This window comes from Ambystoma mexicanum, chromosome 8 (genome assembly GCF_040938575.1).
Source record: "Ambystoma mexicanum isolate Mex_15411 chromosome 8, UKY_AmexF1_1, whole genome shotgun sequence".
Lineage (NCBI taxonomy): Eukaryota > Metazoa > Chordata > Amphibia > Caudata > Ambystomatidae > Ambystoma > Ambystoma mexicanum.
In genome coordinates, this window is record NC_090929.1 from 137,924,812 (window position 1) to 137,952,334 (window position 27,523).

The 27,523-nt window shown below is 42.6% G+C and overlaps 1 protein-coding gene across 2 annotated transcripts in view; it reads left to right on the plus strand.

The window, feature by feature from the left end:
- Positions 1-20,858, plus strand: part of LOC138473546 (solute carrier family 2, facilitated glucose transporter member 8-like) — a 251,640-nt gene extending 230,782 nt beyond the window's left edge. For both annotated transcript variants that reach the window (XM_069612146.1, XM_069612145.1), the window contains 2 exons: positions 12,717-12,862; positions 20,385-20,858. In XM_069612146.1, the coding sequence (XP_069468247.1) occupies positions 12,717-12,862; positions 20,385-20,534 (296 nt within the window). In that variant the 3' untranslated portion in view covers positions 20,535-20,858. The remainder of the gene's footprint in view (positions 1-12,716; positions 12,863-20,384) is intronic.
- The last annotated feature ends 6,665 nt before the right edge of the window (positions 20,859-27,523 follow it).

Below are 27,523 nucleotides of genomic sequence, written 5' to 3' on the forward strand. Positions count from 1 at the left end.
CATATGAGAGCTATATTACTAAACATCTGACCTGGACAATAAAAGTGAGAATACATGGGTCCAGGTGCCTAGCCTATTCACGAGATTATGTTGTCACATTCATCAACCGTTCCTTTAGATCTCATTAGAAAATTGTTTATTGTTTGTTATTGTGAGGAGAATATATTGCCACACATGGGATCAGGGGTCTGGGGTGAGCTGGGGTGGTACATTGATGAGGGGCATGCAATCGTTACATCAAAAGGCTTTGGGGCAAGAGGATTATTGGCCATATTTCTTTAACCAGAGTCTGGGGGTGCAAGGCAGGTTCATGGTGACATCATGTGTCAAAGGGCTGAGAAGAGGGTGAATACTTGGTACAGGCTCAGCGGAAGGGCGGAAGGGTGAGAGGTTACATTTGTAGCGGCGCTGCAAGAAAGGGAGAGAGAAGGCAGTGAGGCATGTTAGATTTGGTCCCGTTCGATTTGTAGGATTATGTGTGAATCATTATGATGAGGTAAAACCAGGCTATTGTCATTGCATGTACAACAAATAATCAGCAAGCTCTGGTTACATTACAGGTTATGTCTTTGTAGTTATCATGCTGCAAAATGACTCTATTCACATTAGACTAGTGCCCTTCTTGTTTATAATGTACACATGAGAAACCTATACTATTTGAACACTTGTAAGAATAGACATAGTATTGAAAAAACCATTGAGCATACTGATCATATGCTGTGCATCAGATCAAGCGAGCTACTTGGCATATCATACATTAGTGTCTGTCTTTGGTAGGGAATGATATGTAACCAACAATATAGGCTCCAAACATACAGATCATAGCTTTGTGCTTTGTGCAATTTGATAAAGATCGTTTTGTTGCGTTTCATAGAGTCTGCCCCTTAGTACACAACCACAGAGAGGGATTTACAGCCTTTACAGGGGGGATTAGCAGTGTGGGTGAAACAGGTGGCCCACAAGCGTGGGGTATGTAACTGTTACTTCAAAAGAGGAGCAAAGTTGGGGGGGGTCATACACAGCATTTATCATAAATGTAGGGTCTGCAAGGGACGGGACATGTTTGTGGAGATTAATTGTTTCTCTCAGACCCAAGCTCTTGGCCGGTCATTCACAGGTCAGTGATGGACGGAGGGAAGCGAAAGATACAGTGTTTGTCTTGTAGCTTATCCGTGCCTAGTCTCCCATGGAACAGGACTGCTGCAGAGACACAGAGGGGAAGAGGGTGATGGAAATAACTGTCCCACTGTGCGCAATCTCGAAGGGAGAGCTGCAGCCCTGCAGGCTGCTTTTGCTTATGAAGCCTGTTTTGCCATTTACAAAATGGAGTTGGAGTTTGGTGCAAAATGGAGTCAGTAATCATCTTACTGGTTGAGCTTTGCATCCATATGGGTCGTCCCTCGGCCATCCAGCATCCCTGGCCACAGGCGCATGTTGGACGAACATAATGTGCAAGTGGGTCAGAATGGAAGGGAGGGGGCCTAAAAGACCTTGCCTCCCATACATTGCTCATGTGAAGAAACACTGAAGAAAATGCAAAGTCATTTTAAACTTGTACAGATGCTGTAACGCAAGTAGACAAAGCAATCCTGAGGCTGGCTACATAGTGAATAGATTGTAGCGGTGTGCCATTGTATATAAATAGGAATATATAGAATCTGGATGTTCCACAATACACTTTAGCAAACTTGAACCCTGTGAATGGAAAGGGCTTGGAGTGTGGTGCAGTTGGAAAATAGTTGATGGCGAAGGAGAAGTCGAAAAAGGCTGACTGCCCCAGCACCAAGAGTCAAGGCCACAGTGAGCCTGGTTGTCTGTCAAGAAGCTACATGGCCGTGAGAAAGTAACAAACTTCTGTTTGAGGTGGAATGAAAAAACACTGCAGGCGTCAAGAGTTCATAATTTAATAGTGTTTTATGCAACAAAAATCTCAGAAACGTGGTCTCCAGTCACATGATCAGATGAAAATAGACTTTGGGTCGTGCTACACCAGAAAACCAGAAGATAAGACCATGCCACACCCCCTTTTATTCTCAGGCACAGTGCGCTTCTACAAGGCCGAGTTCAAAACCTAATTGAATGACAGACTGCAGGACTGCTGATGGATGTTGGGCTAATTGGGTGGGGAGGCATGACCAGGCCAACCCTCCTAGCCCCTGAATATTCCAGAAGGGTACAATAGTGCCAACCAATTATAGAGGGCCACGTATCAAAGAGCCCTGCAGTTTGTGTAACCAATAATAAAGTGTCGAGTATTAGTATGACACGGAAGATGACTTGCATTTGGGATGGGCTTAGTTGTCCACCTGATGTTAGAGACCCAATAACAACCCCCGTCAGTATGGAACTTATACCTAGATGTTCCTGTTAAGCTTATGGCATCCCCAAGTAGGTTTTCTTAGTTTGCCATCTAGTGTGACATCAATGATGACACGTTTTTACTATAAATCTGTGTTTTTTTTCATGTAACGAGTTGAGTTCTCGAGAATGCAAGATTATGCTGTGCGGCGTCCATTGATGTCCGTTGTAACTCCCTGTTTTAGATAATTGTTAATAAAACAGTACTAAGTTTGCCAACTTCCTGAGTCATTTTAATTATTGATGTATGAGTTAGTTCTGCATCCCCATCCATCTCTAAGCATTGCTACCTTGTCTTAAGAGGCCCCAGGTCCCGGGGTTCACGTGGTAGCAGAGGTAGGATGGCTAAAGACCCATCGACGCAGTAGGCTTTTAAGGGGCTCAGAATATCAGAATATCTTCTGCCATTTAGCTGGAGGACCGCAAGGCTTCCTGTGGATAGCAGCCGAAAAAGTTCTTGCAAGACATTAAGAGATAGGTGGGATGGGTCCCTCTTTCATGAAATCCCCTCCTACTTTCCACAAGGAGCTGAGCAGAATGACGGCGACGGTGGCCGGTTGAGGAGGAGTCGATCCCGAGGGTCAGGAGCTGAAAAGCAAATGGTGAGTAGGTTGAGAAAGGTGACAAAAAATTATTGGGGAAAGTGATAATGGGACGAAAGTAACAAAAGGTTGGTGGGGTATTTAGTTAATGATGAAGAGAGCCACATAGGGGTATTTAGTTAATGATGAAGAGCGTCACATAGAGGTATTTATTTAATGACGAGGAGCATCACATACAAGCCCAGAATCCTACATTCAAGGAATGTCTAGAAGAAATTATTTCAAAATCCAAGTGGATGAATATGCGACAAACGAACAAGGTTTGCTAAAGGAGATAATTTACACTTCCATCAGAGTAAATTTAGGGGCAAGAATAGCAGCGGGAAGCGCAGAAAAGAGACATATTTTGGGTTCGGCCAGTTTGTCCGTGTGTGCATTGTATGTATTTTATGTATAGAGGAAACAATGAGATGTTGAAGAGCGACAAATGATAGATTGTGTTAAGAGGATTGCGAGTAAATTATTTATTTAATTAGTGTTTGATGGTATCGATTGAATAGGTAGATTAAAGTAAAGAGAGACGTAGACATTTAGAGCGGCGACGATTGGTGCACGCTCATATTTATCGTTTTTCTGAAAAGTATTTCTGTGTAAAATAACAGTAAGTATCGACAGTCGATTGAGACTTGACACAATGAAGGATGCTACTCAACTTATGCACCTATGTAAGCAACGGCCTAAACACACACCCAGGCATAAGCAATATAGTGTAGAATTGGTTAAAGTCATGGCCTATAAAATGTTCATGCCATGGCCACAAGGAGGATCGCTGTCAAATGCAGTTTTGCAACACATGACCACATACTTGCACGCTGCGCACACGGGAAAGAAATTGGAGAAAAGGTTAGCTAGCCTCGAGCTTTGGAAGATGTATCAGGAGGAACGGGAAGACCCGCCTCCTGAATTCTGGATGCTTAATCAATGTAAAGAGAGGGGTGTTGCTTTCTGCTCCACCTACCGTGCCTGAAGCAAATGGCGATAGTACAAAAGATGAAGGATTGTATACATTAAGAGAGCTTAAAGCAGCGACAGGATATAGTAATCCGATACATGGACCACCTGTGTATAGCAGTGATGAGAGCCCAGAAAGAATTTCAGAAAAGGACATGATCTCTAAAGTCTTACAGGACAAAGAGAAAAGTGAATGGCCGAGTTTGACCCTAGACATAGAACGGGAAATTAAGAGATGGAAAGGAGAAAAAGACAAAGCTGACGAGATAGCGCTCATACATTATGTATGGATGGGTGGTCAGTTATTGCTCAAACTTGATGGGAAGAGCATTGAGGAAGTAAGGCAAGGGGAAAATCAAGATGGGCAGGATAAAAAAGACAGGGAACGAGAGAAGCGATTGAAAGAAGACGAGTATAAAAGAAAGATTAGACAAAGACGAGAACAGATGTATCAGGAAGAACAGTTAAGAAAGGAAGAAAAGCAGAAGATCAAAGAAGAAATGACAATAAACAAAGAGCAATCGAAGAATGAGATAGAAAGATTAGAAAAGAAGCAGATGAAGAATAGAAATGAAGGGATAAAAGAATGCAAAGACGAAAGCGGAAGAGGTGCGTAGGGCAAATGAGAGGAGAAAAGTGAAAAAACAGGAAGAAGACAGGGTTAGAGAGGAAGCAAATAAACAAAGGGAACTTGATGAAGAAATGGATCAAAAGAGAAGACAGAGGGCACGCGACATTGATCGCATTGAGAAAGAGCTAATAGAACCAAGTCCAGTAGTATTGTGGGAAGACATAGATGAATTTCTTCAGTCGCAAGAAGTGATGCCAGGACCCTAGAAAGAGAATTTTGAGAGACAGAACCGACAAGGCTTAACAGGAGATGAGGACAATAAATGAATCGATAAACAGAAAGACTATCGATCTGAAATTGCCGGGTCATGAGGGAAGGAGGGAAGCTTGTTTATTCCCAAGCACAGAGCCTTGTCTTTGGACAGGCTGACTCTAAACAGAGACGAGAATGATGACAGCCATACTAGTTGGGGACAAGATATGTGAGACAACGACAGGAAAACCTTCCATGAGGAGGAGGGTGTTAGTGCATGCGGTCCTGAGGGATATTTTCAGACAGACAAGGAAGTAAGGTGGTCAGTTTTAAACCAGCCTAAAGGATGCCAGAACCCATGGCATACCCTGAGTGACCTAAAAGGCTTTCTCACAGTGAGAGGGGGGAATCACCACCATATGTGAGCAGACTGAGGTAATAACCAGGTAGAAGGTGATCAGGAACCATTGTTCCTACTATGTATAGGCAGACGATGGGAGCAGATTGCGATTTTGGGATTTTGCAATTCCCTTTGTTAGAAAAAGGACGGGCCAGACCGCAGGACATCCCATGGCCCCAGATGGATAAAAACAATTTAAGATGAAAATTGCGCAGCTTAACAGTGGGGGCAGGGAAATGGATTTATGAATTGGAAACATTTGACAGGAGGAAATACCTTAGTTATAATGGCCCTTAAGGGTCTTCTAGCAGCTATCGTTGAGGAAAGGGCTGATGACATTTGGACAAGAGCAGGATACTCAAGTGTCACAGCAAAAAACACAACGCATGATGGAGCACTGTTTATAATTGTAAAGCGGCAATCTGGAAAGTGCTTAGAGTACAATATCCTGATACGTCAGATATGGGGGTAATTATGGCACGCAAGATGCTGGAAGGCGAAGATTCACTTGCTTACATTCGGAATTTTCAGGAACAGTGGTCTTTGGAAACTCGAGAGCCTTGGTGGAAATCAATACTTGTATTCTATCATATTTTATGTCAGGGACTGCCAGAACAGGCACAGAGACAGCTCAAGAAGCTGATAGTATGGAAGCAAAGTTATGGCCAGAAATACAGCTGACCATTGCACACCATTGCCGATTGTTGCAAGAGAAAAATTAGAAAAGGCAAGATGCTAGGAAGCTCGAGGAAGCTAAGCTAGTTCAGAAAATGCTATAGAAGGGGCGATGTTGACAAGCGGAGAGGGGCTGGGGACACAGCAAGTAGCGGGGGTGCTGCCGGCGAAAGATCAGTGGCTATTGGATAAAGGAGGGAACGGATTCATGCCAAGAGACAAGGGAACAGGTTTCTGAGGAAGGGGAGGATTTCAGAATAATATAGGAAGCTTCCAGAATAACCAAGGTAGTTTTCAGAATGTGCAGAATGATAATCAAGGCATGCAGGGAGGGCAGATTAGCAGACTCCCTCCTGTGGGTTGGACATGTGGAATGACAAGGCACATTGCGCAAACATGTGGGAGTCAGGGGTATGTACAGAATGGGCAATTCTCAAGAGGGGCTGCAGTTTATCCTCCAGCATATAGCCCACAAAGTAGGGATGGGTTTGCCCAAGATCAGACAGTGTACTAAGCACAAATGTCGCAAATGCAACAGGCTTTACAACCACAGCAAGCACCATTGAATCCGCTGCAAGGGCAGTCACAGCAGGCACCTATGCAGATACAGCAGAGTGCAAACACAGGACAGTTGTTGACTCCTAGAGTAGGGGGTGTCACTATCATGGGAGGGAACCCTTTTACAGGCATGGTAATAAGCATGTACCCACAATAGGACAGCTCACAGGGTGACTTTATGTGTTCAGTACTATCAGTGCCACCAAATCCTCAAGAGGAACCAAAGGTTGATGTTACCATAGGATGCAAATCTTTTTCTTTTTTAGTAGACACGGGTGCAACTTGGTCATGTATACGAGAGGGAATTATCAGGAAATGCTATGAATGCTCAAGGGTTCTCTGGCACTACAAGTAGAGTTCCTTTTACTGAGAAATTACCAGTCTCTATAGGAGAATGTGATGTGTCTGTCCCATTGTTGTATTCAAGACAGACACCAGTTAATATGCTGGCCCGAGATTTAATGATGAAGTTAAATATGACGATTTCCTTTACTGACAAAGGCATAGTGTGCTCCACGCCAGAAATACATTATTTAAATGTGGGTGAATTTATCATGGCATTTACAGGACAAATAGCTCTGTGAGGAACACCATTAGAACCAGACGTTTTTCACTATGGGGTATGCATTTTCTTAGCATGGCTACCAGGGTTAGTGGGCAAGATTATGAGAATACCTGACAAATTTTTGTTCAGGGCACATATACCTATGGACGAAGAGGGGGGGGACAGGCTTTTCCCTTGGAATTACAAGTAGTCATGGTGCAAGGAGAATTGGCCATGCTCGAAGGATTTGATGATGAGGGCAGGCCATGGAGAACAGTGATTGCCATTGGGGAAGGGTACAGATTGACTGATGTCACTGATGAGGATATGTTTAAAGACGATCTGTCAGACGATGAAGTGGTGTTCGAAATGAGCATTACTTATTGGATTAGGATAGAAAGAAGAGAGATCCCACACCACAGCAAATGATGATAGTGCGGCAGCAGGCAGCATTTTTGGATGAGGACTTGGGAAAGGTGCCAACCTCTTTATGGACTACCGGCCCCTATGACATAGTGCTGTTAAAGGGGGTGGGAGAAGCCAAGATTAAGTTGAAACCAGGAGCAAATTTACCTCGAGCAAGACAGTATCCTATGTCTCGAGAGGCAGATGAAGGCATTTGTAAGACTATGTGCAACAAGGCATTTTGGTGACGTCAGAGTCACCATTTAAAACCGCATTGTATCCGATTAAGAAATTGAAGGGTGGGTCATGGCATTTAATTCAGGACGTTAGGCGAATTAACCAGATTGTAGAGGCAGAGTTTCCTTTAGGTACAAATCCTGCAACGATTTTATGCAGTATTCCCCCAGGAGCACAATATTTTACATTGATTGACTTGAAAAATCCCAAGATTTTATGTCATTTACGTTCCGTCAGACTAAGCTGGAAAGTACACATTTGCCCCAGGGTTACTGTGAGTCTCCATCGATCTTTAATAGGGTCCTGCAGATGGACTTAAGCAGTATTGATTTGCCAAGCATTGTGCTGCAGTACACAGATGATATTTTAGTTTTTAGCACAACAGAGGAAGAGTGCAGATGAGACTTGATTCAGCTAATGATTATTGTCAGGAAGAGGTGTTATACATAGGTCAGTTAATTTCGCATGAAAGAAAGAAAGTTACATCTGAAAGAGCTGAGGCAATTATGAAAACGTCAAAACCACACATGATAAAGCAAATGCAGCAGTTTTTGCGACTGTGTAATTATGTCAGAGCATAGGTATTTGATTATAGCTCATATACGAGACCCCTTTTGCAGGCTCTGAAGAAAGCACAGGTGAATAAGAAAACAATCGAATGGACTGAGGAGATGGAGAAAGGGGTTGATGAATTGAAAAAAGCAATTTGCACCTCTCCAGTTTTAGGAATTCCCAATTATTTAGAGTTCTTTTTGTTTTTGCACACACATGGAACAGTTATGACAGCAGTACTCACACAGAGAATGACATTTTGGCACTAAACCGTAGCATATTATAATGGGATTTTAGACCCAGTTAGAAGGGGTAATTTCCCTTGGAACAATCATTGGCAGCAGCCGCATTCACTATTGAGAAGTCTGCAAGCATAGTGATGGGGTGTTCCATGATTATATTTGTTGAGCATGCTTCATTTCCAAAGAAGAAATGTGCCGAGCCCCCTCATGGCCATTGCCAGCGGACCACCTTCCTTTTATGACCCAGCCATGTAACAAGTACCGTCCAACCTGTGGACTACCAACCCCCATGATGTGGGATTATTGAGAGAAGTGACCCCTGTAAAAATAACACGAGCCCGGAGCAATACTGCCCCAAGTGATACAATACCCCCGTCCAGAGAGGTGGAGGAAGGGATCCAAGAGACACTGCAAGAGTTCCTAAAGCAAGGAATACTTGTCCCCTCAACCTCTTCATACAATACTCCTTGTACCCTGTGAAGAAGGCGACAGGGGGGGTCCTGGGGTAAGATCCAGGACCTCCGCCCACTTAACGATATTGTCCAAAAGGAGTTCCCCCTTGTCCCAAATCCTGCTTCCATTTTGTGCAGCATCCCAAAACAGGTAACCCATTTTACTGTAGTGGATTTGAAGAATGTCTTCTTCTCAGTGCCCCTTGACCCAGAATCACAGTATCTCACAGCCTTCACCCTGGGAGGAGGAGGTATGAACAGTCGTTTGCCCCACGGGTATTGCGAAGGCCAAAGAATATTCAACAGGATATTGTACGTAGATCAATACCTACAGGAGTGGGGTTCAGCAACTCCTGCAGAATCAGAGCATTGGGACCTGACAATTCATCAGTGATGAAGTCACTTACTTGACTCCCATCCCCTTTTAGTTTTCTAGACTTTGTTTCTCCTCTTAAATGCTGTGCACTGACGACCATGGGCGGGCTGCGCCCTATAAAACATATTTAACAATAACAATAACTTGGTGCCCAGTGAGGGTGGCGGCACAGATGTCATCACCACCACCAGCTGTGCCGCTTTCTCTTCCTGAATGAGGGGGCTCATAGAGTGGCCAGTGGACTTCAAAATTGTTACTCCAGCCACTGTTTGCCTGATGAATAGCTGCATATGGTTATTCAAGCTACTGGGCCTTTCGCTCCTCGAAATGCAGTCTAGATGTAAGGGCCAGATCTCATTATTTTACCCTGGGCTTGATTTAAAAACTGAGACTAGATTTAAACTCTGTGGACTGGCCCCAGTCACATATATATATATAGATAAGAAGAATATATTAATTTATAGGAATTATTCATCCATTTGCATATTTTACAAACTATGTTATACGTGCAGCTACACAAACATGAAGGATGCCGCTGAGTACAGAATTTTCTTGAGATTCTGAATACATAGTTCTTATTGAGGTCGCAGATCCAAACAAGAAATCATAAGTGAAATACATATTTGAGTCCAATGTTATCATAATTCAAGGGGGAGTGTGAATTCAAAGCTAAATACATCACCTTATGACATGTTAAAATACATTGGGCCAATCGAACCAAAGAGGAGGATCCCGGTGGGTTTCAGTGAAGGGAACCTATCATGGGCCCTGTCCAATCCAGAATTTCCACTGCAAATGATGCTCTATGAATGGAGTGGGATGGGCAATTTAAGTCAAACACATAGGAAGAAGGTGTTTTTTTCCAGGAAATTTGAAAAAAGCAGATTGGGTTTCCAACTGGAAGGGGCTGATGGAAGTTCTCCTTACGAAGGCCTTTTCCAAAGGGCGCAGCATGCAGCAGCCTTTCTGAGGACATAGCTAGATTCCCTGAGAGGGATGTGAGACCCAGTGTATAGTGTGAAAGCAAGAGCTTGCCTGATGGAGTTGGCTTGAGCTAAGCTCCTACCTGCCCTGGGCATTTGGAATAGAAAGCAGAAGTGTGCACAATACCTCCAGAGCGTTTAGATGAATGCCCCAAGAACTGGTTATATCCCAGAGGGTCATTAAAAGTATTTTAACAGTGTCCCCTTTGCATGCTATTTCACTAAAGGGGGACTGGGTGTGTAAATGAAACCTTGTCAAAATGTATTTCAAATAGATTGTCCTAGAAACCAAAATTGCACAGGGTACATTCGTCTCTGACAGTAACAAATCATGAATTAAATCCCTGGGTTTCACAGGAACAAATTACATATAGGTTTGCAAGCACTGTGTACAACATGGTTCACAGATTTCCAGGGATTGATTAACTTCATAACCTACTCCTCAAAGTTGAATAGAAAAGAGATTTGTTTCACCCTTTCATTCCGAGGAAGATAATATACATTTAAATACCCAATGCCATTTTTCCAAATAACATTGCACAGAAATAGAATGAGTCTGCTTTAAGAGGATGCCCAATACCAATTAAAATGAAGCTCTTGATTCCACTTCAATTTCAATTTCAGAATCTCATGCTTATGTGACCTTTTAACATATCAAGATATTTTTCTCTTCAAATTAAATGCTTCTACTCCGAATCAAAACTCATAGAATAAGTGTAACCAAGTGTAACTTGTATCAAGGTGTAACCAAGTCAACCCTGCCAAGCCTTCTTCTATCTTTGTCAATATATACTCGAAAGTAATAGTGTCCAACATTTCCGTGTAGAATATGTCCTATCTGAACCCATTATTTTTCTCTGACGCCAGCACTTGTCAATGGTTTTAGAGAAAACTAAGCAATTTCTTTTGCTTTCAAGTTTATTCTGAGAATGGTTTTATTTCTTTGAATCCGACAAGTGATGACAATTGGTATGCTCATATTGGAGAGGAATATATTTTTTTCTTTGGAATAGTTGTTCGGTGTTGCTTTTGTACTTATGGATGTTTGCGTGTTTTGTGAATGTAAACATTAGCAAGATAACAGCAGGCAGTTTGTGTTTCTTTTCTGTAGACATGCATCCTGTTTTATGTGGAATATTGTGGGTCACTACCCCAGCATTGAATGTTAGGGGACTGCCTTTAATTTCTTAATTTATTATTTTAAATAAGCCAGAATATTCAGATTAAAAATATCATGTTGCCTATCCCAGGTTTTGTGGTTTTATTGTTGCGTTGGGGGGGGTATTAGACCTGGTTGTTAAGGCCCTCAAAATTTAGCATTATTGCTTAAGTGTAGTATCCAGGCTCATTGTTTCCATCTCGCTAGCCAATCAGTAAACATGTAAATGAGGTTCTAACATTATGTAAAGGCTGCATTCCAAGCTTCCCTTATTGAAGTAGTCACTGGGTAAGGAAACAGGGACTAACGCTGGCTGTCCACCCCCCCCCTCCCGGCCCCTGCACAAGCTCTGACAGGATTAGATCCCTTTCATTTGGGATCTGTTGTGTGCTAGGTGACCTTCACCCTCATTAGAGGCCCTTGCCTTTGGCTGGCGACCACTAACTAGTCCTGCCATCACCTGCCACAGAATAGAACCCCCTGGTGCAGGCACTAACACTTCATTGTAGCACTAAATTAAGCGTGTGAGATTTTCAGAATCCTTTGTTTGGGAATAGCATTCTTTGAGAATTTACAGTCATTAATCGTTAAGGAACTGTTAATGGGAGCCATTTTCTTTTTTTGCATTGCTTAATATGAACCCTGGGAGTACGGATCTATCCGGCATTTTATTGCTTATTTAAATCCCAATACAAGCTTTTAAATGCATTGCATTATACTCCCTAAATATATTTGCCATTTGATCAGAAACTGTATATTTAATTTTTGTTTCATCTAAACATATTCTCCATTGATTAATGGTGTCAACAGCTGTTAAATCTCTTGCATTAGAGTCAGCAAGAGACCAAGTATTAAGGAAATCATGGTGTGGCCATGCATTATAAGGAATAAAATACCTGCAACAAATGTTATATAGTGTATCCAGTGATTATAAGGAAAAAAACAGAGGGATTTTTTTAACGGACCCAAAACAGCAAAAAACAAACAGATAACAAAAAATATATATATGTGTGTGGTTTGGGGCAAGGAGATAAAACGGCCGGAGAGGGGGTTGGCGGTGGGCTTAAACACCATGGGGAAATGGGGGTTTTCGAGGGGACGAGGGGACTCCCCCAATAGAAAAAAACAATTCCAGATCACATAGCACTGTTGTGAAGATATTGCAAGTATCCTGACTGTCAACCTTATGAAGGAACTTTGCCTCCGGCCTCATTCATCTATTTGGTCAACAAACTCAGTCCCTTGCCATATCTCTATAGTGCATGGCACCAGGTACTTGACCCCATACATTGATGCCATTCATGCTACTGTACAATGCTGTCTTCTTTTCAGTTTGATCTGACATTTTGGACTTAAATAGATTCTAGCTAAGTGGCCATTTTTATATTTATCTTCACAGGTTTTGGCCTGGGCTGGGGTCCCGTGCCAGTGTTGGTGATATCTGAGATGTTCCCACTGAGAGTGAGAGTTGGGGCCACTGGATTCTGCCTTCTGATCTGCTGGGCATTTGCCTTCCTGGTCACCATGTCATTTATTGATATCATGGTAAGTGCAGTCCAGCAGAGGCCTTGTGCAGTGTGAGGCGCACACATATATAATACACAGTAAATGGACACAGCTTGTTCAATCTGAGTCTTCTGACCACAAGCGCGTTGAAACTATGGTTATGGTAAAAGACGCTATATGAATGACGACTACAATACAGTACAATACAATACCAACATCATGCTTGGAGTGAGCCCATCACCATGGTACATAGGGGTATTAGCACCCCATGGCATGCGAGCCAGGGTATCAATAATGGGAATTCGACTTTGTATATCTCGTGCGCACCAACTTCCCTTAAAAAAACCTACAAATGATGGTGGCTGCTTGGGGCATTTTATTCTATGCCCAAAGTGGTGGGGGAGACAGTGGGACGGTGATGTCCCAGTAGATGAGGTAAGTAGGAGCCAGTGTGGGGGAGAGGGGCACAGGGTAGGGATAGGCAGAGGTGGTGGGGATTGTGTGGAGCAAAGACCCTTTTGCAAGTGTGTGGACTGAGCACAGAAAAGAAATGGCGGCATAGGAGACACGTGCGGCCTGCACGGTACACAGTTTGCACAACAGGGCCTTGCGCTCTTGTGCACCTGATTGGCTCCCTGGTTGAGGGGCTAGCCATTCATCGTCATGTTAGCATCTTTCAGCTTAACTTTGTCTCCTGGAGAGCTTAAGATATGTAACCCCTCTTCCCATTGGGCGGAGCACTGGATGAACGGGGAGGTTGGAGGTTTTCAGCGCTTCTTGCACGTCAACCCATTCTTCTGTTGTCTCCTATCTCCGGGGAGCCCATTGCTGATAGTTGGAATTTGCCTTTACTGAGCAGCCCCTTTGCTGTAGGGCATAGATACCTGCAGGGGCATGTAAGGTGTGGCAATGGTGGCCAAGTGCAACACTCCAAACAGCCCCGAGAGCAGTGCTTTAAATGGGCAGGTACTTGCCCGCCCTGAGTACCTGCACCTCTTTTATTTGAAAGACATCAGTACTTCTCAACAGGAATCCAATACTTTTAATGGCAGAGTAACAGCACTTCTCAACAGGAATGCAATACTTTTAATAGCAGAGTAACAGCACTTCTCAACAGTAAGCATGTGCTCTGGTATAGTGAGTACCTGAACCCCTGTTTGCCCATTTCAAGAGTGAGGCAAAGCACTTTCCAACTGATACAGTGGTCCCCTGGAAGCCAATTTGATGTGTGTATTTATAATGCGCATATCCCGGAGGAACCTAGCAGGGGACTGCATCTGGGCGCAGATGTAAATATGGAACATAAATAGCTTTCTAGGATATAGCCAATTCAATAAACAACTACGTTTTTAGTAGCTTCTGGAAACTGGATAGAGAATGAGTCTGTCGCAAGTATTGCAGAAGAGAGTTCCAGATACGAGGGCCGTGAACAGAGAACCATGGGCCTCATTACGACCCAGGCGCTAAGTGTTTAACGGCGCCGTAAAAGGCTGCGGCGCCGTTAAACACTTAGCGCCTAATTACGAGGTCCCTTTGCGGGACCCAACCTTAACGGCTGGTTTTACCAGCCGTTAAAGTAGGGTGCCGCAAAGGGACCTTGGTGCTAAGTACGATGCCGCAATTTGCGGCACCGTACTTAGCGCCTTCCTCATTGACATTGAGCCATATGGGGCAAAATGGTAATGGGGAAGGGCCCATGGTGAATGGGGAATTACCGCCCCGCCATCCTTGGAATGGGGCTGTAATTCCGCCATTCACCATGGCGGACTCCGGCATGGACCATGGTACTAATAGCACCATGGTTTAGCACCGGGGTCGTCATCTCCCCAGGTAGATGTTCGAGAGGGCGGCTGGGGGGGTTGTTAATATACCTTGACCGTTCGATCGTATGACACAAATCGAATAACAAGGCAGGATCTTAGATGTCAGGTATGTTGGGGCAAGCACATGATGCATTTAGAAACAAGGCATAGAATCTGAAACTCTATCCGCCACTGAACAGGCAGCCAGTGAAGGCTTCTCCAGACCTCTGAGATAGGTGTTTTCGATGACAGGAAAAAGATGATTTATTTATTTGCATTTTTAAAGCGCTCACACAGCCCGGGGGCATCAGGGCGCTGTTACAGATTTTTTTTTGTTTGTTGTCGTTTTAGTTGCATATTTATAACGCGCTTAAATACCCAGAGGTTTCGGCCTCAAGGATCGAACCTTTGTTGTTTCGTGTAGTCTTGCTTCCAAGGCGAGCACGTTGCCACTGAGCTATCCTCCCGGGACGATCATACATATATATCATACATATATCTGAGTTCTGGGCTACCTGTAAATGTTGGAGTTGATATGTTGGTATGCCCAATAAAAGGGCATTGCAATAATCCAGCTTCGAGTTTGTGAGAGTGCCTACCCCAGTAGGACGATCTTTTTTAGAAATAAGTGGCAACAAGGGTTTTAAAAATTTGAGTTGAAAGTATAAGGTTTTTATGATTTGTTTCACATGTAGATTGCAACTTAAGCTAGACTGCCAGAAGCAACTAGATTTTTTACAGACTGAGATCGCAGATATAGCATTGGACAGTTTATTTTTCGGGCCAAAAATAATAATCTCAGTTTTCAAAGGGTTCAGTTGAAGTTTATTTTCTAGCATCCAACATTGGATTTTTTCAGCTCATTTCACCAGTCGCTCTACTGTCTCTGCTGGTTGTTTTAAACAAACATATATCTGCGTATCATCTGCATATGAGTGGGAATGTAAATTAAATTGAGTGAAAATATTAAGCAATGGATGTATGTATACATCGAAAAGCAGAGGTGACAAAGATGAACCCTGAGGTACTCCATATGTGACTTGTAGTGCTAAAGAGAAAAAAGGGCCTAACTTGACCAGTTTTAAGCAATCAGCTAGAAATGACTCAAACCCCTTAATGGCCTCTTTGGATATATGCGCCAGCGATAGCAGCCTGGTTTTAAGTATATTGAAATCTAATGTGTTGAATTTTGCCAGCAGGTCGAGCATGACAAGCATGCTAATATTGCCCCTGTCGGTAGCTTCAAGCAGATCAACCCAGACCGCCACCAAGGTTGTCTCAGTGACATGACCTGGCCTAAATCCCGATTGGTAATCAGCCAGGATGTTGTTAACTTCAAGAAATTCTTGCAATTGGGAGGTCAAAACCTTCTCCAGGATTTTAGCCGGCCAGAGAAGGCCAGCGATAGGGCAGTAGTAAGAAAGAATCTTTTGATACAAGGTGGGCATTTTTAGCATTAGGGTAAGATATGCCCAGGGAGGATAGCTCAGCGGCAATGTGCTCGCGTTTGGAAATAAGACGACACAAAGCAACACAGGTTTGATCCCCGGGTCCGCGCTTAGAAACCTCTGGGTATTAAGCGTGTCTATAAATACGCAACTAAGACTAATACATATGATTTCTTTGAAGTCAACAGTATACTGCCTTCAGTTAGCAAATCGTTCACAATCAATTGTAGGGGCTTACTAAGGGCCTGTGTATGTTGTTTGGCCAAATAGGCCAGAATAGGAACATAGCAATTGTTTGTTGGCATAAGATTGAAAATCAATTTCTCAACAGTTTCTTCAGTTACTAGCGAAAAATTAATTCAGGTGAATTTGCTCCATAACTGACCATATAATCACTGCGAAACTCAGTTTGAAAGGTTACAGTGTGAGACTCAATATTTGATCTAATCTGGTCAATTTTATCTGAGAAAAAATGATTAAAATCATTTGCCATGGATTAAAGAGATTGGTAGGCTAGGATTTATACAGATTGGATTAGAAACATTTTGAATAGCCGTAAACAGAGCTTTTGATCGGTTATCTGCAAGAGCTATCTGTTTCTGGAGGCACAGAGACTTAGCCAGTAAGATTTCACCCTTGTAGATCTTTAGAGCGAGTTTAGCTTTAACGTGATCATCTTCAGTCCTCATCCTGAGCCCTTTTTTCTCCATTTTGTGATAATAACCCTTAAGCAGTCTTAGTTTTCCACTATATCATTGATTATTTCTTTTCTGTGTGGTTTTCACCTTTTTTAAAGGGGCTATAATGTCGCAATTTGCTTGCATCTGTTGCATCAATTTGACTAAAATTCAGAACATAAGGATTCCTTTGGTACTAACGGTACGTTATGCAGGAGCTTAATATCTGAAATAAGGCCAAGATCTTTTATTCGACATTGAAGTTCAAGGTTTGCGGATGTCATAGTTTTACCTTTAATAGTGTTAATGGCCATGGTGAAGTTTACCATGTGATGATCTGTCCAGCTACCTGGCTGATTATCAAGATGGCGTAAATTAAGGTGTCTTTACAGAATAGTATCCAGAAAATGCCCACTAATGTGAGTCAGTCATTTTGAGAGAATGTTAAGAAAGTGAGATTCCAGGATGTCTTGTAGATGTCTAAAATCTGTATCTGTAGATACATCTGTATCATCAGATATTGAGGTCTCCCAAAATAGTTAGCTTTGAGTGAAAAAGCGCTTCTGTCCCCAGATAGGCATCCAAGGTGTCAGGAAAAAGCCTGGCCGATCCTGGGGCCCTGTAACATAGGATCTCCTGACACAAATCAATGGGGGTAATCTGATATGTGCAAGCCAGTATATGTGAAATATCATCCCAGTTCAAGGTACAAAAATTCTGAAAGTCAATCATATTGTTGTGGAGAATGGCAAACCTGCCCCCTTTTTGCTGTTCCCTATTGATCCATTTTATCTGGTATTTATCTGGTACCAAGGTAATGAAAGATGAAACACAGGTGGCTGTAAACCAAGACTCTCTTATCCAGAGAATATCTAGTTTGTTGGTTTCAATATAGTCATTTATAGCCATTGCATTTTTGATAGCTGATCTGGCATTGCTCAATGCCATTTTAAGAATGAAAACTGGTGTGTTGAAAATGTGCAGTAGGGAGAACATTTCAATTTTTTCAGACCTGTTCTTATTCAGGACACGAAGGGAAAGAAAACCGTGCTGCAAATTCCTAAAGGACAGAAGGAGCAGCTAATGAAGAGGAGGAATAGCAAATAAAACTCACCAGTCAGAATCCAAGGTATTAAATGATAAGGCGTACACCCGTACACCACGGGTGTTGTGCCGGCCCTGTTGCGACTGGTGGGAAAGATATATTGGCTAGAACTCCACTCCACTAGGGAGTTGTAGTTCAGACTAGTAAAGCAAGGGCAGTGCTCGAGCTGCGCATTTTGGTTTCTTAAGAAAATGGAGTGCGATACAAATTCAAATCTAAGCAGTCTAGAAGATACGCGGAACAGTTTAAAAGACACAAAGTTAAATCAGGTATGGATTTGTAACTAGCAGTTTTGGCCACAATGCACCCAAAACAAACCCCCAATAGAACTATATAGTTTGTGAGACGCAGTGAAACTAAAATTAGTAATTCCTGATGTTAAATGCTAAATGAAATTCCTAGCTGCATCAAATTCGATTCTTCAGCATACAGTGCTATGCAAAATCATGGTACGCGCACGGCACAGTAACACCGGCTTAAATAGGCCACAGACCGGCTTGACGTGTCCCGCCCTGGTGAGGGTTGTTTCTGCCTTTTAGAACCTGATATCAAACAGGCTGATCTATTTTGAATATATTTAAGCTGCCAATTTAGTTTCTCAGGAGTGCTTTTATATATACTTTTGTAATACTTCAAGTGAAGTATAATCAGGGCCTGGACTAGGCCCAACCTACACTGGAAGACAAAACAAGGTAAGATTTTCTGTAAGGCACACAATTGAAAAATGCATGTTGTTTGTGAACATATTGACCTGTGGTGCAAAGGTCAAGTTTATAGTAAAGATGACACATAAGTTTCGATCTATGGTCTTTGGGAGATATGAGGTGCCCACAGAAGATAGCTAAGAGAAAGGAGGGGTGCCAAACAGATGATCTCAGTGTTATCCCATTGCAGATATAAGTTGCTGGCCCCCACCCATTCCTGCCACTCACCAGTGCAGTGGCCAATGTTTCTTGGGTGGTTGTTCTCTGCTCTCAGGTAGGTCTGATTTGGGCATGAGCATAGAGTAGGTGAAACACATCAAAAGAGTCAATCCTGGGGGGCAATGGGTTCATATAGACATCGAGGTGCTGTGGGGAGATGACCCATAAAGCCTGCAACAGAGTGAGGAAAATGTATTGGATTGGACTTGTCCCAGGCCAGGTGTATTCCCTAAAAGGGATTCAAACCCATCAAGATCCTCTCCTCCAAATCTCATCACGCGTTGGAGGGGTTTACGAAGAAGTATGGCATCATGGATGTTTTCATTGAAAATGTGTATTAATACAGTATTCAGAAAGACATATGCATATTACATCACTGTCAGATAAGGATTTCATAATGACAGTAGTAACACTCTGAAAACTAGTCTTAGCCTCAGAAGAACCTGGATATTGAGAAGAGAGAAACAAAATACAAAGTGAGATACAACTCCCTCCTTTCAGGGTGGTCCCACTAAAACACCCCTACCTTAGATGCTGCAAGTTATTCTTGAAGCAGAGTTCTATTCTCTTAATCGCTCTTATCGAAATTAGTAATTTTTACCAAACTGCCCTCAAAACAAGGGAGAATAGGATTGCCTTAGAGCTTATCCTTGGAGTTTAGGGTGAGGATAAGTGATCATGAGATCAAAGAGCTGCAATATGATATCTGCGCTTTGCCCCTTAATGGATCTGTAATCTGTGGTCAATCGGCAACAACTAGAGTCTCACAGCGCTACGGTATTTTATTGTAGACTAAATTTCAGTTTGTTTAAAAATTGATTGTAAACACAACCTTCACAATGAATTAACTTTTCACATGAAATAGCACATATAAAAAAAAGGAAATATAAATTCAGTAAAAAGACACATACAAATACACATATGGATAAACACATAGATAAAAATAAGAAGATAATACAATTAATTAGTATTTCACAGTCGATATCAGTAGTACATTAATTAAAATGTAATAATTTGTTACAGGTTAACATCCTATATTCATATTTAAACTGTTCAAAAAACCTAAAACAGCAACTACAGCCAATGTAGAGTTTCCATCTAAAACGCAACACCAAAAATGCTCTTAATCAATAATATTAGTTCTATAACATATGTATAAATCCATTTTTTCAGGATGAGAAGGTTGATGTTTGATTGTATCAAACAAGTAACAGTTCTATAGATTTTATCTGAAATAAGTTGGATTTGATCATGATTTCTATTCTTAGAAATGTTGAACCCCGGATGTCTTCTTTGCTCTTTCTTGTTCCTGCCAGAATGCTGGATTTTAGCTATCTGTGGGAGTATGCATCTTCCCAACAGACACTCCCACAACTGACTGATACGTAGGGCTGGCGCTCCCCATTTTGGCCCCAACATTATCAAACTGGCCTCATTATGACGGATGGGAGGGGCAAAACAGCCCTTTGCATTGGGGCGGCATACATCCTTGCTCTGGCCTTGCAGGCTTAAAGGGAAGAAGTTCAGAGTTGTAGATATATGGATCTCAGATGCTTTATATGCTTTGGAGTTTTTGACCCTTGACCTTTGTGTTTTTTTCTTGTAGACTGGTCTTAGTGCCTTTGGGGCTTTCTTGTTTTTCTCAATCTTTTGTGTCCTGAACATAATTTTCGTCGTCACCCTTCTCCCGGAAACAAAAGGGAAGACTTTGGAAGAAATGGCTGCATATTTCCGGAAGAAATCAAGAAAGAAATAAGCACTCTGCAGTTCTAAGGTCACCAATCAAAAGCCAGCGTCGACCATCCAAAAAATGCTGCCGCAACTCCTTGCCTAGGGTTAAGAGACCCTGGGTAATATATGTTTACCCTGGTTGGTGCTTTCCAGTCTGTCACAAAAAGGCCTGTCATGTTATATAATGTTTGTTTTATTATCAATGTTCAATGTGTTTGATTCAAATTGAAATATGAGCAGTGTAATTGAGCAGCAACTTACCTAAATCCTTCCATAATTAAACATGGCAGTGATAGGTTATGCTTTGTTATCCAAATTTCCATCACAAATAAAAAACACAGACCACTTGCATCTCTTTGGCCTCCCCTTAAAACCAGAGGTCTAGCTAAATGTTATTTCCATGCAGTTTTCTTAAGGGTAATTATTGTGGCAATAAGACCCGGGGCGGCGGGCCAATACCGCCCCAGGTAATGCCCCCGGTGCCCCTAGCAACAGAAAAAATGTTTTTTTTTTTAAATGGCCACCGGGAAAGGGAAAACGTAGCCTGTTTTCCCTTTCCATGGCAGCCATCGGGAGCGTACGCGCTGGGAACAGAAGTGTTCCCAGCGCGTTCGCTCCTGAGAAAAAGAAAAAAGAAGGTAAGTAGGGTTGTGAGGGTGGGGAGGGGATAGTTTGCAGGGGATGGGGGTGGAGGAAAAAAAACGTATCTGAGTCGCCAGCGGGGGACGAAGGCAGCCTTGGGGAGGGCTCGGAGCGGGGATTGGCCCGTTTCGAGCCTCCTCATTGGCTAAGGGGCTGCCACACCCCCCGCCGGGAACAAACGCTGGCATGCTCGTACGTCCACGGGAATACCGTGTGGTATGGCTCGGAAAAGAGCCAATCCACATGTAGTATTTCCCGTGGACAGCACGTGCCGGGTAATAATTAACTGTAGCTGTCAACTAGGTGCTGCTGAATGCAAATGTCTTAACTAAGTATGCCTTCATATGCTTGATTTATAAGCAGCATTTTTGTCATTGCATCTGTTTCCTTCTCTGGATGGTAAAACAGGCATTGGCAAAACCAACAGTGTTGCCTCTTGCATAGGCTTTAGACAGGTATTTACAAGGTTCTACCGTAAAATGCCCAGGCACTAACCTCATTTACCAACTGTTGCCATGTGATGGCTAGGCAGCACTATTAGCGGTGTCTGGAAAATGCCTGTCCCATGCCTATTCAAAATCCCAAACGTTTGACTTTACAAAACTTGTTTTACGTTTTCAAGTGCAAGTTGTAAAGAATTGATCTGAAGACACACAATTGAGACAAGATCAAACATTGTTATTGAAATATTACAATCACGCGTTTGGCCATCTGGAGGAAAGTTGTATTAAGGAGGGACCTTTCATATCTGATGGGTAGAAATCTACCTTTATTTATTTATTTATTTGTTTATCTATAAAGCGCCGAAAGTCCTGCCTTGAAAGCAGTGGCATTTTAGAGGAGACCGTATCACATTTGTTTCTTTTTATCATAGACTTGAATCATCAAGATTGACAAGACACGTGATATAAGTCTTCAAAAATGTGTTTCCACTATTTATCCGTCTGATCAAAAAATACTCTGTGGAAATTAAGATGTCCGTTATTGAGTGAATGGACAACTTGGGGACAACACGTTTGTCTGGAAAGGAATGTAACGCGCTTAGAGACTGATCTCCAGTAATTAGCATGTTACAAAAGATGGACTAATTAAATACAAGTAATACTCCACTCTTACTGATATATGAATAAGCTTTTGTCACTATGCAGGTGCCAGGGACGTCATTTCACCAAAATGCCATGGATAGCGGAAGTGACATCACATGACCTCTGACCTCTGATGACATCACAGCATGTGATGTCATTTGACCCTCACCTCGAAGTGACATCACAGGAAGCGATGTTTCACAACCTTTCACCCCTTGACAAAACAGGAAGGGACAGCACACTAGTTCCTAAGTATACTTCGAAAAATATGGTTGCGTTATCACTATAATGTTATATACATTTCATACAAGAATGGATCACCATGTGTATCATTAATATCAGTATGTATAGGCCCATATTACCAAATTACTGTGAATGCAAGCAGACGCCCAAGGCCAAATGATAAGGATATGTTATTATATAGCATTTACGCTTAAGAGCTTTATATAGATCAAATATGCATACAATATCACCCAACCTGTGTTGGTACTCATTTATCGACCTCAGAATGGTGAAAGGCTGAGTTGAGGCGTTTAAAAACAGGCTAAATCAGTGACTCACCCCCTGAAGTGTGTCTGGAAATAAACCTTTATGAGTCTAGCAATTATTGGATAGAATTCCAGAAAGACAAATGATGTGTTATTCCTATTCCTTCTTATTTAGCGTCACTGCTCAAAGTGATAAACTTGTGGAATCCCGTTTTTTTTATGAGGCCTGAACAAGAAAGTCAGACACTCCAGAAATAAATAGCCACAGCCCAGGAGCTTATATTTTAAAAAAAAGTGATTATTTTTTTTTTCCTAGGGGTAGCAAGGGAGACCTCAGGGGTTGCAACTGCGACCCCAAATGACATCCCTGGCAGGTGCAACGTCCCAAACGTGTAAGGAGGTTCAGACTGCGTACATTCCATTAGCATAGGACATTCTATTAGCATAGGACATTCTATTAGCATAGGACATTCCATTAGCATAGGACATTCTATTAGCATGGTCATTTTAGTGTCAGTATTTCTATCATTTGTTTTAGCATTTATATCCACGCATGAATGGCACTTAGTTTTGGCCCACTCTAGAAAGCATTACATGGTGAAATGAGGGGCAGCAAAAGACACTGTCCGTTTCGCTTAGCATTTGGGCCTATGACACTCCACGGGTTTCCTAGAAAGCATCACTGAATTGGATTATGTCTTCGTTGCAGTGCAATTGTGTCAATATTTAATTAGGAAAAGCTTTTTGTTAGTGTGGAGTATATGGCTGAAGTGCCAGGTTGTGCAAATATTAAGTAGGATAGATATTGCCTTTTATTAGCATAAGGGGCACCTGCCACATTAGCCAGAGCCTTGCCATTTTGAATAGGCCCAGTTAACGTTTGCAGCTCTCTGTCAGTAAGAAGCACTAGGCCGCATTGCTGAGCTTCTGTCCTGTTCATTGATTAGATTTTGTTCTTGCTTCACCCACAGCAAGTGTTTAGACAGCCAAGGTCCCTGGAGGAAGGGGGAAGTACTGTGCAGATATCAGTTAAGGTTACAAGGCCCTAGCAGTTCACGGGGGTTTTGAGTAGAATGCATTATAACAGTTTTGTTCCTGATATTAGATTAGTAATATAGTTGTGAAGGGCAGATCTTGGTGAGAACAAGGCCTGAGTAAAGGTATTGCCAGAATACTGAATCAAGTTGTAGTGGTATTGCCCCCTTGGGGATTCAGGAAAACTGGGTCTGTAGTAAGAAAGGCTTGGTATCGCAACAAAATATGAAGAATTAGTTTCCAAAGAGTTTAGCCTCAGCCGTGTTTTTATGAAGTAATCTCGCCCTCAGGAGATAGGAGGATGTGTGCAAGGGAAAGCAAAAGGTTTCAAATTGGGAGTTGCAAAAAGTATTGCAGAACAAACCCCCATGAGGTCTGGGAACTTCCTGATTTTGCCGGGTGTTTGAGATTAAGGGCAAGGATGTCGTTGTATCTAATATGCTGGTCACACTGTTCACACCTCCAACATGACTGGGTAATTTCAGGGGGCATGCACATCATGAAGTTGTCTTGGCCAATGAGAAAAGACCATTGTTCCTCAAATTGATTAACTCCTTCTTTCGCCCCCTTCAACTAATCCAGAATAGGACTGCAAGACTTACCCTTGGCCTTAAGCCCAGGGACCGCATCTCTCCCGCCTTACAATCTCTCCACTGGCTCCCGGTTGTTGGGGGGGTCAAGTTCAAGACCCTCTACATCACCCACAAGGCTTTCTGGGGCATGGGACCCCGCTACATCAACTCTTCCTAAATACCTCCCTGGTAGAGCCCTTTGGTCTTCTAGCTCCAACTATCTGTAGATCAGATGCTTTTTGAAGCAGATAGTGGGAGGTAGACCCCTCGCCTCACAAGTGCCTCCGTCAGGAATGGCCTCCATGCCCCTCTCAGACTTGAGCAGAATCTCCTTTTGTCCCTGTCCCCCCTTGTTTTGTTGCGCCTCGACACGCCCTGTGTACAGGCACATTATAAACACCCAGTAAATAAATAAATAAAGTAGCAACAATTATATGAATAATGTTGTCCAATCAAAACTGAGTATTGTCTGTTGACTGCACAATTAGGTTATTTCCTAGGGACCTGCACTTAGATGATCATAGGCAGTTTACTAACCAATGGTTTTGGGCTGTATAGGGTGTGTTTAGATTTTTGTATAGGGCCTTGCCAATAGGGAGTGTGGAATTAACATGTACTTCATATTTGTAACTACTGTTAACATTTTCATTTTTGTCTTTACATACTCATCTCAAATGTGAGCAGGCCGAGAGCGTTTTCAGTTTCTCAGTTCTACGGAGCTGACTGACCCTCCCGGCCGTAATTGCATGTAATAAATCTTGGTTTTATTGCAAATCGTCCACTCCTTATTGATTCCTTGGATTGCTTTTTATCGATCGGTTTTTGGGCCGACCTTACACTTTTGAGACTTTCAAAGACTCTTCTCAAAATAAGAATTAATGTAGTTATTAAAACGTGCAGTTCTTGTCACGAAATGAGGGAGTGGTATGTGGAGGAGCATTTTAACGAGCGAACAGTCATATATGTAGTATGACAGATGCCTCAGAATGCAAACATGGTTGTGTCTGTAGTACAGTGCTTGTGCTCAGCCAGGAAGCAGGCAATCATGCATGGCTTGTGTGCTAGCCCTCAAAGTCCACAGTAAAAAAGCACTTGGAAGTTGGTAAGGTTGACTTTTAGCAGTCTTATTTATGGTCAACTCTCAAATGGATGGCAATCCTGTGATGTGATGTGATGTGTGGGTACAGAGTTTAAATAGACTTTGGGCCTCATTACACGGTAGGCGGTAAGGGTTTACCGGTACCAGTATTTTACCGGTACCGGTAAACCCTTACCACCTTACTATGAGGTCCCTTTGCGGGTTGGGGAATTTAATGCCTGCTTTTTGCAGGCGTTAAAAACCAACCCGCAAAGAGACCAGGGAGCTAATTATGGTACCGCAATTTGCGGTGCCATAATTAGCGCCTTCCCCATTCCCGTAGAGCCCTATGGGGCAAAAATGGGAATGGGGAAGGGCAATGGGGGAAGGGGGAATTACCACCCCACCAACCTTGGAATAGGAATTCCCCTTTCCACCAAGGCGGTGCCGGTATTTTACCGGCATGGACCAAGGTGCTAATAGCACCTTGGTCCACCGCCATCCGTGTAATGAGGCCCTTTGAGTTTAAAGTCCATGTGAAATAAAACTTAACGTCCTTATTGCATGTAGATTAGCATGGCATTTACTTGGCTTGTGAGTGGTCCTGGACCACCAGCCTAACCCATTGACGAATGCTTTAAAGCTGGTGTTCCTGACAGTCCTTATTGGATGGTGAACACATAACAGCAGAAGAGGAATGATGCCGACAGGGGTTGTGCTTTGAGTATACTATATTGCTGGCATTTGCAACCTTTGGCTCTCCAGAAGTTTTGGACTGCACCTTCTATCAGTGTTGGCCAGCTTAGTCAATGGTAACCGATCATGGCAGAGCCGCAGGTTGCCAACCCCATGCTCTACCATTAATCAAAGTTTGTTCTTCTTTGTAGCTTTTGTTTATTCTCACCTACATATATCACAGTTCTCCATCTTTACATTGAAGAACTAAGACAGTACTGTTGGATATGCAAGTGAGTTACCTTGTAGCCTGTCACTGTACTCGGGACTGCAAAAGAAGTGTAACTGTTCCTGCTTCCACACTGGTGGGTCACTTCTTCAGCAGGCAGCGAGGGGAAGTTCAGACGCCCGCAGTTGATCCGAATGCATACGGTGTCTACAGGAATCGATGTCCCGCTTCGGGTGCTACACCGCATCCTATCCGTGGAAGAGGCTTGCAGCTCCTTGAGAGCATATGTGATCTGAGACTCGAGTCCAAGAAACACTTCATAACTAGGATTATCTCTCAGAGTGTGATCAGAGTCTATTTAGAAGACGAGATACCAAACCGATTCCTGTGCCCAAAGGGAAACAATCCATACCTTTGCTGACACGTCCATCATTTTTTCGGTGGTAGCCCCTCTAAGGTCTGGCGTTGGGACTCCGAATTGCCATAATTCACATTGTGTGAAGGACAAGAATATAAGCCTAGTCTGGAACAGGCTAAAGTGAATGTTTTGAGGCTGTTGTTTGTTTTTTTTATATAGTTGTTTGTTGTTGGTTCCCCTGAAGAAGTCTACAGACATTTAAAAGTTCTTGTCTTTGGAAGATAGACGAAACATGTTGGGTCATATACACTGAAAAACAAGCAGTGTGGAGAATTGTTATTAGCTTGAAATTAACGTCCCCTTTAGGTAGACTAAGGGCGACTTTTAAGAACGGATTCCTCCAGTAAGGCATCCCCATATGAGATGAGGTGTCTGATGCTGCCCAACCAACATTGTATTGCACTTCATTAGCAAATTTGCACTTGACTATTGCACTGAGAAATGAATTGGTGTCAACACTGCACTATTGGTTTTAGTTTTGTATAGGAAGGGTGTGGTTTTATGAATATTTTTATATATGTTTTTACTTGCTATTAGTTTTCGGATGTATTTTAGAATATGCAAGATGCTAATATTGTAGATTAGTGCCTCTGAAAATGGTATGTGTGTTATATTTGTATATATCTATCTGTTTAATATGTATGTGCGTCCCCAGTGACTAAATAAATGATACATGGTTTAAAGATATTTAACGACTCAGGACCTATTTGGTACATGGCCCTAGTCAGGTAGTTTATGGATTGAAGAGGAAGAGGGAGGAAGACTGTTTGGTTCTCTAGTTTTTGATTGTCC